Raw genomic sequence first — 17,203 nt, 5'->3', positions numbered from 1 at the left:
TTATATTCTTTAATGACTCTTCGTACTTAGTATGGCCATTTTTCTGTGTTATAGAGTGTTGTAATGTGCAAACCATTTGTCCACTTCATTTCATACATTTTCATGCTTTCATATGAGCTTGATTATGATTGGTCTAACAGAGCAAGAGAGTGCAAGAAAAGCAGTAAAGTGAATTGCAGTGGGGGAAGGGAAGAGTAGAGAGAGTGAGAAAGAGAGAGTGAGGACAGACAAAGACATGGAGGGGGGTGCGGGAGGGGGGAGCAGAGCGAGAGACACCCAAAAGAACACCTGTTGAGATTAGGGTTGGCACGCGACCCACTCCAACTCGCGTGGCAGCTGCACCTCACTGGAACAATGGCAGTAAAAGAGAGAGACAGAAAGCGAGAGGAAAGTTTGAATGCACTACTTATCCTTTCAGGTCGTGTGTGTGTGGCATACTAATGTGCACACTGAGAGAGAGGAGACAGAGGGAGGGAGAGACAGAAAGAAAGAAAGAGAGACAGAGAAGTGTGGGCAGCCAAGAAAAAAACATGCGTATTCAAGTTAACTGTAATGCCAAACTAGGCGAAAGGTCTTATTTATCTTTGGGTAGTAGAGGAGAGCAGAAGAAGTAGAATAGAATAGAACAGAGGACACCTGCTCAAGGTACTGAATAAGGTGTTAGCTTTAAGGGGTCGCCAGCTGTCACTCCAGGTGCAAGGGTTTGTTAGAGGAGAGAGAAAAAACGGCTGAAGAAGAAGAACATTTCAGAGTGATTTAAATCAACAGTGAATACTGACCTAAAAACATTCCCATTTAGATGATTTTGCTTTGAATCTGTGCAGCATCGTTTTTAACCTTAGCGTATGATTTAAAGTACTCGCTCCTTAGGGCTAGGTCCTGTTCCATCTATAGTCTTCTATAGCATGGACTTAAATGCTATAATGATTTCCTGCAGTTCCTTATTAAAATGGCATCAAGGAGCTGTGTGAGTTTATGAGTTAACATTCTTATTTCCATTGCAGTTCTGCTCCATGAACACACAAATTGGAGCCCAATTACCCACTGCTTTACTTGGATGCACTGCAGATATGAGGCCATATTGAATATAATTGTACCCAGTGAAATGCATCCAGTAATGTTGGTGACGATACTTTCATACTAATTTCCCAGTGGTGATCCAAGTCACCTCAGACTCTCCTTTCATTTAGATACAGAACATCTGACCATCTCTCTCTCTATTCCACACACACACACACACACACACACAGACCTTCTTTAATTTTCATTTCCAGTTCATTCCATATTTAGATGACATTTCGCAGAAACATGCTCTCTTGGAAGCTGAAATCATTACAGTGGTGACTGATTCCAAACTGAGCTGATTTTCACCAACTCCAAAGTGCTTTGATTTGTCTTCACTGCCTGTTCTACTTTACCACAGCCATAGCATTCAGACACACACACACACACACACACACACACACACACACACACACACACACGGCTCGCTTGGATGCTTCCCTATCTCACAGAGACATTATGTAATTCACCCCTGGTAACTGTTCTGAATGCTCGGTCTGATCTCTGTTACCCTCCCTAAATTCTCTGCAACACAGCCAAGCCGAGTCCTCTCCGGCTCTGCGACGCCATCTAGCGACCATCCAACACCGCACTGTAGACTCTACCTCCTGTGTGTCTGCTCTCATCCCTCCCCATTCCTCCTTTCATATTTTTTTGACTCGTTATTAATTTCAGGGTGAAATAATAAACTAATCCTCAATTTGCTGGGGAAGCGCACTGAGGAAACAAAAACGTGCTTTGTAGAGGTGTGTTATTACTACCCAAAGCAGAAAGTAGGGGGTAAAAAACATGATTGGTATTGGCAGTTATTATGCTAATGTGTATGATAGTGTAACGTCGACTTTTCGGTGTTAACAGGGTTGCGAGTTTACCTTTGCTCATGGTGCCACTGAAAGGTAATACAGCGCACGGCAGTGTTCTGGACACTTTACTCACAACTTCTGTCTTGTTTTCTAGTAAAGTGGGTATAATTTCCTCCGTGCGTAAGATTGATGCCGTGTGCGTAAAAGCGCAGTGCCATGCAGTTTTCTCTCACTCGGTCTGGTTTGTGTCACTCGGTAAACTGCAGCCCATGTTAAGGAGATGCGCGGACGTGCTCGCACAGGCAGTTTGCACACACCGCTGCCTGCGCCTTTGACTCCCTCGCTTTTCTCTGTCCAGTGTGTGAAGAGGGTTGGTTCGATGTGTGTTATGTGACAAAAGACCGCCCAACCCCGCCTCAGAGAGAGAGAGAGAGAGAGAGAGAGAGAGAGAGAGAGAGAGAGAGAGAGAGAGAGAGAGAGAGAGAGGTGAACGCGTGTGTACAACTTGGCTTGGAGTCCTTTCTCACACCAGCTTAACGATCATGATGTGTCCAAGAGACATTTCCCTATTTGTGAAGCGCTCTGTGACAGAGGCTCAACTGTTGAACGCGGTCTTCTTTAACAGCGTATCGATGATACAAGAGAACGGACAGCGACCACCTGTAGGCGAACGAGCACCAGTTCAAAACAATTAGCGCTCGTATCAATTAGTCCGTCTCCTCTTTTTTTTTTTTTTAAACCTACAGCACATTAGATGAACAGCAAAGTGTGTCAGCCTCAAGAGGTGAAACTCTCGGGTTTTGCTCTCTAAAACATCCTCATTACATTGTAAACATTAGGTAATGCATAACTACATCAGCTGCATTGCGCTGGCAAGTGTTCTGACTCCAGATTCTCTCTATTCACTATTACCACCATTCATAACACCTGCCTATCGGAGAGGGGCGGGGGGTAATATTACAGGGGTTTTCTTTTATTAAATATTACCCAGGCAACTGAGTGGTACAAACTGTACTCAGTGTTAAAGTTTCCATATGGTGAAGTATACCTAGCTTCCCTTATAGCTGTATGTTAATGGCGCACACATGGGCTGGCGGTAGGAGAGTAGAAAAGGGGGTCCCATAACATAAGCCAGTGTCTCTTTAAAAAAATTGAAGTTTCTTGTTGTATTCTGGAATGAGGTCAGACACGAGGCTCCTCATTGCACGCGCTGATTATTATTAGATTCCATTTTTGGCCAATCAGCGCAGAGAGGGGCGTGAGTTTGGCGCAGAGGCAGGGTAGCGACAGCGTCCGATTGGTGGATTTTTATCGCCGTTGTATCTCCGAGAAGGGATAAATGCAAGCAAGGGGGGCCGGGTCTGGAGGGCTGCTTGAAACTCGACTGCAGGTCTGCAGATGGAAGGCGGACAGTGTAACTCGCTCTAGGTTTCTTTTTTTTTCCTCCCCAGCATGCATGGCTTTTGTTTCTAGGAGAGGGGACAGAGCTGATGCAGAGAAAAGCACTTACCTTACACACTGTACTTGGGAGCCCTTTGTAAGTGCCCGAGTGCACAGTGTGGCTCTCAGTCTGCGATCTGCAGCTGCATAGACTATGTTCAGTCACCACACGGCTGAATTGATTTTATAACACAGAAGGAAGAGACTGAGAGACAGATAACAGTGGGCTGTACTGTCTATGCTATTTTAACACCTACAGAAACTGGAAATTAAACTTTTTTTTTCTTCCACATCTAGCCTTTTTAAGGCTACGCTGGACTGAACTGTTATCGAGAGTTTACTGCACATCTCAGGAGTGAATTATTGCTTGCGCTTTTTTTTTACTCAGCTCCAACTGCGAAGAGGGGGAGAAAAGAGCTGAGTTTGCTTTAAAGTGAATCGGAGGACCAAGGAGAGAGAGAGGGAGAGAGAAAGAGCTAGTACACCGCTCTCCCTCTGTGTGTATAACTGGGCAGCATGGTGCAGAAAATGAGCCACACAGAGAGCACCGCCGAGGCGCTGTCCTTTTTCGCCGGGGATTCGAGCTCCGACTCCGGGGCGTGCATGGATCTGGACCCGGCCGCCTCGCCTCTCTCCCCGGGCTCTACAGCTTCCTCGACCGCCGGGGACAAGTTGGGAGACAACCCGGCATGGTGTAAAACTCCCAGCGGCCACATCAAGAGACCCATGAATGCGTTCATGGTGTGGTCACAGATCGAGAGGAGGAAGATCATGGAGCAGTCTCCGGACATGCACAACGCTGAGATCTCTAAGAGGCTGGGGAAGCGGTGGAAGCTGCTCAGAGACAGCGACAAGATCCCCTTCATCAGAGAGGCGGAGCGGCTCAGGCTCAAGCACATGGCGGACTATCCCGACTACAAGTACCGGCCTAGGAAGAAGGTAAAATCAAGCGCCTCCAAGCCTGGCAGTAACGGAGACAAGGGGGAGAAACACAACAGTAGCTCTAACAACACCAGCACTAAGACATCCTCATCTTCGAGGAAGAATGGATCCAAATCACCCAGCAGCAGCAAACCCCACAAATCACTTTTCGGGAGCAGCAGCAGTAGCACCAAAGCATCACCGTTTGCCTCTGAGCACCCGTCAGAGCACCATCACAACTCTCTCTACAAGTCGAAATCTGTCTCCTCAGCAGCCAAGCAGATACCGGATGGCAAGAAGCCCAAGCGGGTGTACGTCTTCGGGAGCAGCGGGGCCAGCTTGAGCGTCAGCCCCGCGTCCTCCGTTGTGGTCCCGGCCAGCCCGACGCTCAGCAGCTCGGCGGACTCCAGCGACCCGCTCAGCCTGTATGAGGACGCGACCAGCGGCAGGGAGGAGGGAGCCGACTCCCCCGGCAGCAGCGGCAGCCTGGGCGGGTCTTCCGAGCGCCGCGGCGGGCACACGTACAGCAGTCGGCGGGCTTCCTCCCCTACCCCCTCCGGCTCTCACTCCTCCGCCTCGTCCCACTCGTCCTCCTCCTCTTCCTCGGAGGACGAAGAGTTCGAGGACGACTTGCTCGACATTAACCCGAGCCCCAGCTTTGACAGTATGTCGCTGGGGAGCTTTGGCTCCTCGGTGCTGGACAGGGACTTGGATTTGAACTTTGAGTCCGGCTCCGGGGGCTCCCACTTCGAGTTCCCCGACTACTGCACGCCCGAAGTCAGCGAGATGATCTCCGGGGACTGGCTGGAGTCCACCATCTCCAACCTGGTGTTCACGTACTGAGTGAGCGAAAGGCAAAACAGAGAGACAGGTAGACAGGTAATGTCCTGCCAGCAAAAACATGACCACAAACCGAATCAGGAGTTCCTGGTACAGTGGGCACCATAGTTTGTGATATAACTTCATCAGACTAGTAAAAACCCACTGAAACTAGCCCCGTCCCTTCACGTCCACATAGGCAAAGTTGCAAAATCTTTGGAAAGCTAAACTTTAAAGCTTGCTTTTTGTAGGCCTACTTTCCTTTGGATGCGTGGACTTGGTTCACCCACGGAAGTGGAGGGAGTGCAAACGAGAGAAGGGGAGAGAAAGGAGAGACTGACGGTGAGACGCTCAGTCCCGAACTGTTTGTGAACTGAACAACTTAACTGTGATTGATTTGCACGTTACGCGGTCCGCCGTTCACTTAATCAATGTTGTCGCCGATTTAAAAAAGAAAAAAAAGAAAAGAAAAAGAAAAAAAAAGGGACATTTCACAACTTTTTACCAACCGCCAAGTGAACTTCACCACTGAAAAGGTACAGAAATAGGACTGTCGTGCGACATTTTTATTGTGGTGTGTCACCGAGAGGGATTTTTAATGACACCGAGGTGGGTTGATGTTTTTTAAAAGTCGAATATTTTCTCAAAAGCAAAAAACATGTTAAGCATGATAGCCTACTTTGTTCCTATCTTGTGCTGAGATTTTCTGTGAGACTGTCGAGCAGTTTAAAAACTAGTATTAGGGTTATTTAAATGGATAGGTGGCGCTCGCTTTCGGTTCTTCTCTTTAAGAAAAAAAAAAGGACATTGAAATAATCACCAGCTGTTGTAATTTTTCAGACTTCAGGATTCAAACGCAACTTCAAATCTGTGCTGAACTTTATACACGTGTTCTCTTCTATTCAGGACCAAAATTCTTTAATTTCAGATGATAGCTATAGAGAAATCCTCACCGAGTTTTTTTTGTTTGTTTTTTTTTTTGTTTTTTTTCATCCTCTGAGCTTTGTTTTGTACATGTATTCAGATGCCATTTTATATGGGATGTTGTATTTATATACTGGGCCAAGCATTTTTGACTTGATCATGTTTTTTTATTTCTTGTATAAATGATCTAGTCCTGTTTTTTTCTTACACGGTTGTTTGTCAGTATGTCTTGTGTCTGTCACATTTCCTTCTCAGGCGAAGGGCTAGAGTTCTAAAAACACGCAACTTTTGATTTCGTTTTATATTTAAATGTACACACTTTTTGGACACTTAAAAGAGAGGAAACAGTTTGATTATTTTCTCAGTGTATTTTTGTACAAATCTATATAGAAAATGGGGGAGTCAACAATCGGTGTGTGTAGCCTACTAATACAGCTGTATTGGATTTCCTAATTTTTAGTACCCGGCAGGCTGGTTTTTATGCTGCCTTCAAGTGCTCATGGTAAGCTCGTACTTATGTTTTTTATATTGCCTGTTCAGATGCTTTTGTAAGGACAGCCAGCAAAACAGACCTTATATCACTGTGGTGCCTGTTGTTTAACTTTAGAAATCAAAGGCACCAAGCTACTTTATACTTATACGACCGAGCAGAGGAGATAATATGAATCAAGTATGTAATTGGAGTTTTGATTCACTAATTTGACAAACCTTTGACTTTTACCAGCAAATACAGACAAGACGTCTTTGATGTCCAATCCCCGAACATCTCGTTTTGTCCGGACAGGCATGAGATGCCTAACCACCCAGTTGTGAGGATGCAATTACGATTTTCCCGACAGCACTTGAAAGCAGCACCAGTCTTTGTATCAGCCTACCTTCTACGTTTACAGTGCCAGTCTGCAGGCTCCTTAAAGACACAGGAATGCATTATTTCTGGAGGCTATTCCTGTGGACCATGTGGGTTTAACAGCTTCATTATCTTAAGCAGCCACTTACTTTTTGCATTTCCCGTCAGACATCTTGCCTGTGACAACACATGAGGAGATTGTAGCTTTAAATTTGACTTATTTCTTGATGTTTTCATTAATTGATGTCAAATTTGCCAATCAACCACTGGATTGAATGGGCTATCAATACAGCAAGTAAACAACAAGGATGATAACATCAAGCATATTCAAATTTCTGACTTGAGTTCCGCAACACCTACACTTACTGCGTTTCTCATTGTATTTGAATATATAATCTTTTCTACTTGTCGGCTAACTATTAGCTAATAATTGTTTTAGTATCTTTATGGCATGGTGAATAGCATTTGTATTTCAGATTCAGGTTATTAGCTGTTGTGTTTTTTCAGAAAAAATGAAAAAATGAGGAAAAACGATGAAACGTGAACTCGATCTTTGTATATTTGACTGTATCATAAAGCAAAAAGATTGTGTGTTTATGTACGTTGTTGCTATCGAGGACAGGCACTGTCTAGAACTGCTATCTTTTACACATCCTTACTTACATTTAAGGTGGTCAGTTCAGGACTCTTTTTTTAATATATATATATGAAAGCATTTTTAAATATATTGACTTTATTTTTCATCCATCCTGTGCAATATGCTGTGTAGAATTATCATTTATTGTCTCTAATCATGCCATAAACAAAGGAACCACCCTTTTTTTGAGACTCGGAGAAAGGGGGGGCAAACTCATGCCAGCTAAATTGTGTCCATTCACTGCCTGTCAGATTGTTGATATAAACTTGTGTACAGAACTTTTTCAAGGAAGGAAATAAATATCAGCTGGAACTGAAACTCTAAAACTCTTTTCTTGATTCTTGAACTTTTCTCTCTTTTACTGTCAGGAGTAGGCCAACAGTGATGAGTGTACTGCATTAGACTCCATGAATAAGAAAGAAATGGTTAGTGTCAACTCCTGATTATCATTACCAACTTTGTGCATTGACTAGCATGTCACTAATCTTTCCAAAAAGATATACTAAACTGAGAGTAAACAATTCAAAGCAGGAACACAACCAGGCCAATCCAAGTTATCCACTCATTCAACCACTGCACCTGCTTTGTGCTAGCTGACAACACAGCTGGGTACAAACAAAATGCATGGCAAACATCACTGCATGGCTTGTTCACAGAAGTGGTAATCATGGAGTAACCAACAAACATGGGCTGAGAGATGCTTTTGGGAAATCCACTCCAATAAACACCAACTTCCTCAAAGGGAGGCAAAATGATTGCAGGCACTGCAGTGTGAGATGTAAATGAAAAGGCTATGTTTGCTATAGATACTTAATGTAGTTGCTAATCAGTTAAGATTTTCATTTACAGAATGGAAAGGGGATTTATTTCTCGTCTGCACAGTCTTTTTGAGACTTCCTTGTACACAACAATGTCTTCTACATTGAGAGGAAGTGGCCCACGGATGGTCTACCAAGCTTTTGGAAAGCTCATCTCCGAGCTATGAAAAAGCTCACTTTTATTCTCAGTTACACTACAATAGGCAGGACTGACTTTGAGAGAGTCTTAGCAGACTCCCCCCCCTCCATACACTTGGGATGGTCTTGATTTTGTAAAGCCTTTTGGAAGCTTATAACGCCACTGTGGAGGCAGGAAATAGATGTATTTAGATAGACAGAGAAAATCAATAAGATCACTTTAACCCCATCCTGGAACATATTTGATATGTTTTCATGTTAAGCCCCCATAAGGCTGTAGTCTACATCATGCATTCAAAAGGTATCCTAGTAGGGGAGTGTCTGAGACCTGGTTATCCCACACTGATGGTTATATAGCCATATGACATAACAGAGTGGGTATGCACAGCCCCAATAGATGTGATTTGTGTAAGTATATTACTCAGGTTATCACATCAGGAAGAAACCACAATCTATATATACATCTGTTTAAATAGCCATGCAGCATTGATTTGTGGCTTCAGGGTTAAAATCAAAAGCATTATGTGTAAAGTACAACCTTTCTGTTACTGTATGAAGACACTTGAAGTCAACAGAATGCACAAACTATAATCCAACCCACTGAAAAACATGAATCAACCTCAGAGCATCTTTTGACTTGGAGCTGTCTTCAGAAACCCCAACAAATGACCAAATTATTAGTTTTTAAGTTCACACAAATCTTTACAACCATCAAACATCATAATGAATATTGTGGACAGACATAATGTTTGTTCCTTGCTGTTTTACAAAACAATCACTGTTAAAAGGCTGATGCAGTGGGGAACATCTGCAGATGAAATAAATACGTACTGCCTGCATCCTTTGTAACATCACCCCCTGGATAATGCTCATAGACTCATCTGAAGCCAAGAACATGAAAAGCTATGCTGACCAGATGAAGCTTCACAGCATGGGGCTGCTATTAATATATCTATACATTGCACAGGTGGTGTATGTATTTGCCTAGAACTCTTATTACACAGACTCTGAAGTGATGGGGCTAAGCAGTTTTACCATCATCCCATGACTAACAGCATCGTTGCTAATGTGCTTCTTGAGTTGCCAATTATGTTGCCTGCTTAGGTTTGTCTAATTGCCTAAAATGTATTCCTGCTGAAGACTAAAATGTTGCTCATTTATATCATTAATAAAAGCTGCACTGCTACTAGGGTCACCTTAATTGGCTGAATGATAAGGGGATAGCTATAATAAAGGCTCTTTCTTGGAGAATACACAATTATCAGTTCAAAAGCTACATCTTCTGGCTCGGCAAACTGATGCTCTGTTTTATTCTATTCTATTCCAGCCTGTTGTGTGTGCTGTATGCTGGCTGTCTGGTGTTCAGACAGTCATGATTTCCCTTCCCCCTCTCCCAGACAGACCCTTATTGAGGGGGAAGGGCTGGTTTAGCAGCAGTCAGCCAAGGGCCCTCCAGCATAGCTGACAAGCATGTCTGTCTGTCTACGGCATGTGCGTGTCTGTGTGTGCATGTGTGTGTGTGGATGTGGTTGAAGTACTATGCATAAAATTAAAATCACATGACAGGGGTATCCCTGCAGTAAGACCAGGCCTTGCATGTCGGTCTCACACATCAACAAATATGTCTCTTTTAAAAAATCAGTGTTCCTTGTCTTCTGTCAGGCTCCATGGTATAAAAGAACAAACTATTTAACAATGCAACATCATTAAAACATATCATATCCTTCAGTTTGATACTTTCAAGGATCTTCAGCATGCAGTTTGAACCTTGCAGCAATACTTTAGAAGTATTCTATTCTATTGCATAATAGCTTAATTAGCTGTATGAAATTATTATGACTATGTGGAGCCATTACACACCAGTGGTTGTTTCAGGTCACAGTGATATGCATGTTTTTAATGTTTAATTAATTTTGCATACATTGCATGCGCTATATGTAGCAAGTCATTTCAGCCAGTTCATTATTTTGTGTACAGTATGCAGCCAAATGCATCTCCAGTATCAATTTAAATGAGCGGTCCTGTGCACGTCACATCAGTCTAATTGCCTGTGTGTAATGAGTAGGTAAGAAGCAAGATGTTTAGTATGTATTTCATAAAACTGTAATGTCAAAATCAGGTTAACTTTATTCACCACTGGTGTCATGAGTTTCACAGTAATAGGATGACAGGGGAGGGGATAAAGATGAGTGCAAGACACACAACAGACAGCACATGTAATTGTGTTGTATGCAGTACATTCAACATTCATTTGCTCCGTGCAAAAAGCTGCACTATATGTTCGCAGCTGTAGAGGGAAAACAGTGGCTGTGCACTTGTGCAATAATCCATAACTGTTTTTATGAAGCTGCTATAACTAAGCCCTTGCAGCATTACACCAATATGCAGATATATGCATTTTTTTCAGAGCTTAATTGGCAGACAGAGCTAACTGCTGACTTCACATGGAATGTAAACACCGTCTTCTTTTCAGCTCGCAGTCATATGCATTTTGTAGCACCAACAGTGTATATTACTCTATTTCTTAACACCGTGATGATAAATATGAGCCCTGCGAGGAGATAATATCTTCAGTGTGTGGTATAATCTTGCAAATTTCCCAACAGCTCCAGCACTTCTCTGTGTGTGTTAAGCTCCTCTAAGCTGTATGTAGCCTGTTCAGTGTGCAGTCTCATGCCTGGCTCAGCTGACTCCTCAGTGGGAGATATGCAGGCAGCAGCCAGGGCAGAGCAGAGCAGAGAACAGGCTGACTGCTGGAGTCAGTGGCCCAGTAAAACCACAGCAGGGAGGATAAGAGCTCTGCCAGAGGGGGGTGAGAGAGGCATGACTGTATCTCCATGTCTGCCTGTCTGCATGTGTAGCTGTTCTATGCTTAGCCCAGACGGGGGTGGTTGGTGCAGTGGTTGTGCTGGTGTAGATATGGCTATTTCTTCGCCCTCTCTGTTGTATGCATTTTTAAAAACTTCTTTTCTCATGTCTTTCTTTGTACGAACACCATCTGTTTCTGTTGTCTTCAATTGACGCAGGTTTCACTGTGAGCACTGCATTCCCTTTTCATTATTTATTTCTCTCTGCCTGGCATATGAGGAAGCAGCGGTGATGGCGCCTGTTATCTTTAGTTTTCTCGTCTCAACCTGACCAGCTCTGTCTGTGCATCTGAGATGTTCCCGTAGGCTCGCACTGACACAAACAGAAACATCACACACACTGGAACACACAGACAAGTTCCTGTTTGTGTGACTGGTCTGTTTTCAGGACCCAGGTAGATGGGGGTGAGGGCGGTACTTCCTGTGTGTCTGTCTGCCAAGATATAGAGGAACTACTTGTCTGTCTGTCTGTTGGAAGCGGGTGCAGTGTAACAGGCAGGGCCACACAGTCTACATTTTTATCTGCCTGCAAATGAGTGTGTTACCTAATAACCGGCAGTGCATGTTTTTGCATATGCATGTGTGTTGTTTGTCTGGTTCATTTATTTCTTTGAGGGAAATAAAATATCACAATCAGGACAAAGATGTAGACGAACAACTGGCAGAGGGGAGACACAGTTAGGACTCCTTCTCTGCGTCTGCTTGTCTCTCTTGTCTACTTAATTTCCCCTCTCGCCCTCCCTCCTTCCTTCCCGACACACATGTGCAAAATTTTACCACTGCTGCCACCACTGACTCCAACACCAACAGCATCTTGTGTTACTTTCGTTTCTTGTGTACATCTTGTGTTACTATATAGCTGGAAATGGTCTTGCCAAAAGAAAATGCACAGCGCTTTGTCTTAAGAAAGACTGATGCATGTAACAGTAGTTTGACACCGGACCCTACAGATTCTTACCTATTGTCCTCAGTTTAAACAAATTTAGGATGTGATCAGTTTCATGTGTGTAATTCGCACAATGAGAACAATAGAGTGGAATGACAATTCAAACTGATTAATAATGCACGTCTTGTTTGTAAAATTACCAAATTTGAATGTACATGGATACAAACACTGAATCTAGTTATATATATAATCACTCTGTGGGAGTGCAATTAAGCAATTGAATAATAATAGTGTTTTATACCAAAATATTCTTGTTACATGTAAAAACCAGAAAAGGTACAAGATGAGAATCAGCAGGATGATTTTTTCCTAAACCTCCCAGGCACCTCAGCTTAAGAGGTTTCACCTTGCAGTGGCAGCGCTGCTCCTTGTCATTATTTATATTTACTGCCACACTGTGCATTACAAAACAATGAGACCTTTTTTTCCTTTTGTCTCTTCCTTTGTTCCCCTGCTGCTGCTGCTGCTGCTGCTGTCCAGACACAATGGTAGTCTCCAGGCGGTGCATCCGGGAAAGTTTTTGTTTGTCAGCCAGCCCGTGCTACAATGTGTACACAAACAGTGAGGATAAAGGATGAGAAAAGAAAGGGGGGGAAGAAAGAAATGATGAAGCAAAGAGTGTTCAGTGTGACAGTTTTAAGCATTAGTTTCTTGGCCATTAGAATAAGAGAGTAAGAGAAAGAGAGAGATGACAGTCCTCAAAGGGGGGAAACCTGTAAGGTGCAAACAAAGAGGCCTGAGTGGGTAAACAAGTGGATGGCACATGAATAAAATGTTAATATAATTAATTAGATAAAATGAATAAAAATGAGATAAATAGATATTTCAGGACAGACTGATTGATTTATTAATCGGGGGGAAAATAAATAAACTGATAAAGTGAAGTTAGTGAGCTCATATAAATAAATAAATCCAACCTTAAAGCAAATAAATACCCACCGCGCTCCCTGATAGTGATCACACACACATCTACTGTCCGTCTATACTGTTGTGTGCATAGTTGTTTGACTTTGAGAGGGCGGGACTCTTTGGATAGCGAAATGAACTAGGCGCGGCCAAGAAGAGCCCCATCCATCTATCACACGTGTAGACAAAGGGGGACTCCACAACACAAAGCTGGATGTGCCCTCTCAAACTTTTTCCACGACGCACGGCGACCCGCACAGAGCAAACCACCCACAGGTGAGTTGTCTACTGCCTTCGCTTGCACCCCTGGAGCGATTTTCGAATTTATTTCCAGTGAAAAGTTGCTGCTGTAGTTGGTGCGTCAGCGCTCAAACTTGAGCACAAAGCAGGAGAGAGAGGGAGAGAGACATAGACAAACAGAGGCAGCGGGCAGAGAGAGAGCGAGAGGAGCGGTCCCCTTTTCCTTTGTCTGATGCGGGGCGCTTTGAGGAGAGAACTTGAGGGGATGCTCAGGCACGCATCTTCATAACGCTCAATAATACTCAGCATATGATCCCGAGAATTCATTGTCAGTGAGCTTTAGTGGAGGTGAGATGGAGTTTGTAGTGCTGCCGATTTTTTTGTCTCTTGGGGATGTTGCGACGCACAAGACAAAGCAACTGCCTGTCAGAAGTTTGCGGAGAAAAGGACCTTTTACGCACGCTGGAAAACAGACAAAGTGACAAGTATTAGTTCATGAATTGTTTGTAAATAGTTTTCTTCCTCGTGCAGCAGTTTCACGATAGTGGTGTTCGTGGTCTTACGAAGTTGCCAGTGCACTGTGGGAATTCAGAACAATGCAATCAGGTGTAAAGTCTCTAAGACACAAAACAGTGACTCAGAATTAAACTTGTTGCGCGAATAAGGAATGGTGTTTGGAGGCATGAAGATCTGCATAAAATAGGTTGGTCTCGAAATCACTAAGAAACTTGTTATAGTTTATTGGAGACAGAGCAACAGGTATAAGTCGCTGCAGCTTCTTTGTTACAGTAAAGGCTCCTTTGTTCTCAGTCCATACAAAGAAAACCAGCAGAAAGGAGCGCAAATCTACAGGGAAACAACTTTTTGGAGCGCTTAAAATGATTTCCACGGACTAAAAAAATATTTTGAATTTAGCTGTCTAATATTCAAAGTGTTGAATAAGCTTTTCTCTCGTTTTTTTCTTTTAAATATATAGAAACCCGCCGGATCATGTCTTGATAAATAGTCACTAACTTAAGGTTTATGAGAGAGTTTCTCTTTGATTTTTAGTTAGTGTCTCAAATATAAGAAATGTAGTTTACAGGATTTTTAGACTAAAAACTTTCTTCATCATGTGAAGGTGTGGCCAAACAACTTGTTTGAATTTGCTGCATTCCATTGTACAGTAGCCCTACCCTTAAACTTTTTATTAGGCAACACAGAAGAGAATTTACAGTCACAAGATTGATTTGTTATACGAATCAAAATGAGTTTCGCTTTCTGGGAAATATTTGGTTTTGAATGCATTTGTTTTTGCAACTTTTTCAACTTATTTCAAACTCACTCCAACTTTTCCACAACCTAGCAGATTGACATCTAGAGTGCAGATATAATTTATAATATGATGTATCATTTTTTTTTCTTCTTTAAACAATGAGCAAATTTGTTGCAGTGACACAACATTTTAACTGAACTGATTTCAATGTGTCTTTTTCTTGATTCCTGTCCTTAGGTGGATTTTAACACCAGATTAACCAGCAAAGCGTTTTCTCCCGTGGAAGGTTAAGGAAATAAAAATATGTGGAAATCACATGGAAGATGCACAGAGTCACTTATCAAGCGGCTTTTGAGACGCAGAGGAGGATTAAGAGACTGTGCAGTTTTCTTTTGGAGAAGGTGAAGACTCATCTCGTAAGGATTTAAACTTCAGCAGCAACAGCAGTGCCAGGCGGGATGCGTTTTAGGCACACTTGGAAATCTAAAACGCATGGAGACACTTGGAGGATTATAAAAATGTGTAGTGTGTCTCTCCACAAGACACTCCCCGGCCCAAAGTCACTGGGATAGCAGGATATTGCATTTGAGATCCTCCTCGGCCCTCCGCATGGGTAGGTAATGTTGCTTTGTATTGGGATGTGTCACTTGTCCGACCTCTTGTCCATTAGAACCCCTCATCCCTCAGCACACACACACACACACACACACACACACACACACCAAACACCCTGCATTTATTTCCAATATCAGTCGAATTATGGCACAGGCTGTGTTGCCCCAGTGCTGTACCATTTGAGTGTGGCTTTTATGGTCCACTTCCCATCCTTATAAGGGACAACAAGCGAGCAAAAATCAAGACAAATTTGATAAATTATGTTCGAAGGCTCATCTGTAAAGCAAATCAGTGCTATGGGCCCTTCACAAATAATTTTTCCTCTAATCCGTGGTAGCTTGGAGACAATCATAATGTGATTATGTCATTCACCAGTTTATCATGTCATGTCAATGTAAGAAGTCTGGCAGACAATTGGGGATTTTACAAATGTTTATTGATACAGAAACTGGGATTTACAGCCGGGGTTTTTATAAACGGACGCCACGACATTCAGGGTTGACTTCTCGGTGGAATAGACGCACGCGCACGCACAGAGGCCCATAAAGTGCCTAGAACCAAGTTTTTGCCACTGCATGACAACTATGCAGCTTATGCACTGAAATGTCTTCCAATTAATAATATCTTTAACAGTGGTGTGCACCTCTACCTTGTAAACCAGTATCTTTTAATTAATGGCAAAGTTGCACTCATTTTCCTTACTGATCAGATACTGTATGCAACTCTACTGTGTCAAATGCAAAGTTTCTGTCTAAGCAGACTTGACTTATCCATGCAGTCCATTTGGCCTAAGTCATTTCTTCATAATCAGGTCTTCTGAGTCACATTTGCCTTTTAGATGTCTCTCATGCCAATGTTTGACATACAAATGTACCTCAGTTGTATGAAATGCCCCCTGAGTTGTTGCTCTAGTGGACGGCAGTTGGAGAAATGTTTCTTCTGATCCTTTAGTTGACTGACGGGACAGAATGGAAGAGGGGGAGCTTTGAAATGAAGAGGGCCGATGTGTATTGTGCCTGATTTTGTGCAGCAGTTAATTTAGTCAAGCTTGTTAAATCTTGGAAAACAAGTGATGAGAAATGCATGCAGCCGTCTTAACCTGTGCTTCTACTGTGGTGTGTGTGTGTGTGAGAGAGAGAGAGAGAGACAGAGAGAGAGAGACTTACTCCTTATCAATGATGTCATTGAGAGCCAATGAGAGCATGCAGTGGTACTTGTCAGCATCCAAGCTCCGCCCCCAGCCTCTGTGCATGGCAGCCCACATGGTCCTGCAGCATCACATTTTCACCATGCGTTACTCTGCAGCAGAGAGAGGCACAAATACAGGGATGTTGCTCTTGGCTGTGTGCGCTGATGTTAATCTACCATGTCCGCTCAGTATTAGCTCGTAAGCACGCTGTATGCAAGGAACAACATGAGCGAGAAGAGATGACACTTTCTTTGTTTAGCCCTTGGAAAAAATGGATTTAAATGAGAATTTGAGGAAACAACATCCAGGCTAATGAAGATAAATGATCAAAATTGTACGCTCAGCCAACTGATAATGCTCTCCTTTTTCATGTGGCCATTAATTAATTCATGCTTTTATGAGAGAAAATAAATGATTAAGATTCCCTTAATGATAACCTCAATTAGGATCAAAACATCAGATTTGTAGGGAAAAGAATATATGGCTACCTGACCACATCTAGGCCAGCTGCAGATCAAATTACCTGCACTTGTTATCAGTTGAGCTTTAAGACTCAGGGAAAATATCCTGCTGGTTTTGTGGCTGAGGCTCAGGTCACAGCCTGTAAGTGACTGGATCAGTGGGAATGTGGGTCAGTCAACACTGTGACACACAGGTGGGACAGATATAGGTCAGTGGTAGTGTATGGGTGCTGATGAGTCATGAAGTCTACATTAAGCACAGACAGAGGATGTGAGAGAGAGAGAGAGTGAGAGTAGAGGGCTGTTGGGGTATTG

General features: G+C 43.0%; 2 protein-coding genes across 3 annotated transcripts in view; both read left to right on the top strand.

The window, feature by feature from the left end:
- The first annotated feature begins 3,218 nt into the window (after window positions 1-3,218).
- On the top strand, window positions 3,219-7,771 carry sox4b (SRY-box transcription factor 4b). The gene has a single exon (XM_076737307.1). It carries the CDS (start codon window positions 3,822-3,824, stop codon window positions 5,067-5,069), a length of 1,248 nt encoding a protein of 415 aa, XP_076593422.1. The 5' UTR covers window positions 3,219-3,821; the 3' UTR covers window positions 5,070-7,771.
- Window positions 7,772-13,346: 5,575 nt separating this feature from the next.
- Window positions 13,347-17,203, top strand: part of LOC143325029 (uncharacterized) — a 98,140-nt gene continuing 94,283 nt past the window's right edge. For both annotated transcript variants that reach the window (XM_076737895.1, XM_076737896.1), the window contains exons 1-2: window positions 13,347-13,404; window positions 14,861-15,236. The gene's annotated coding sequence lies outside the window, so the exon portion shown is untranslated. The remainder of the gene's footprint in view (window positions 13,405-14,860; window positions 15,237-17,203) is intronic.

Source organism: Chaetodon auriga, chromosome 8 (assembly GCF_051107435.1).
Source record: "Chaetodon auriga isolate fChaAug3 chromosome 8, fChaAug3.hap1, whole genome shotgun sequence".
In the NCBI taxonomy this organism is placed as follows: Eukaryota; Metazoa; Chordata; class Actinopteri; order Chaetodontiformes; family Chaetodontidae; genus Chaetodon; species Chaetodon auriga.
Note: the sequence above shows the minus strand (reverse complement) of the source record. Positions and strands in the feature narration are given on the sequence as shown.

Coding starts and splice junctions, on each gene's coding strand:
- sox4b (XM_076737307.1), top strand. CDS start 3,822: ATGGTGCAGAAAATGAGCCACACAGAGAGCACCGCCGAGGCGCTGTCC.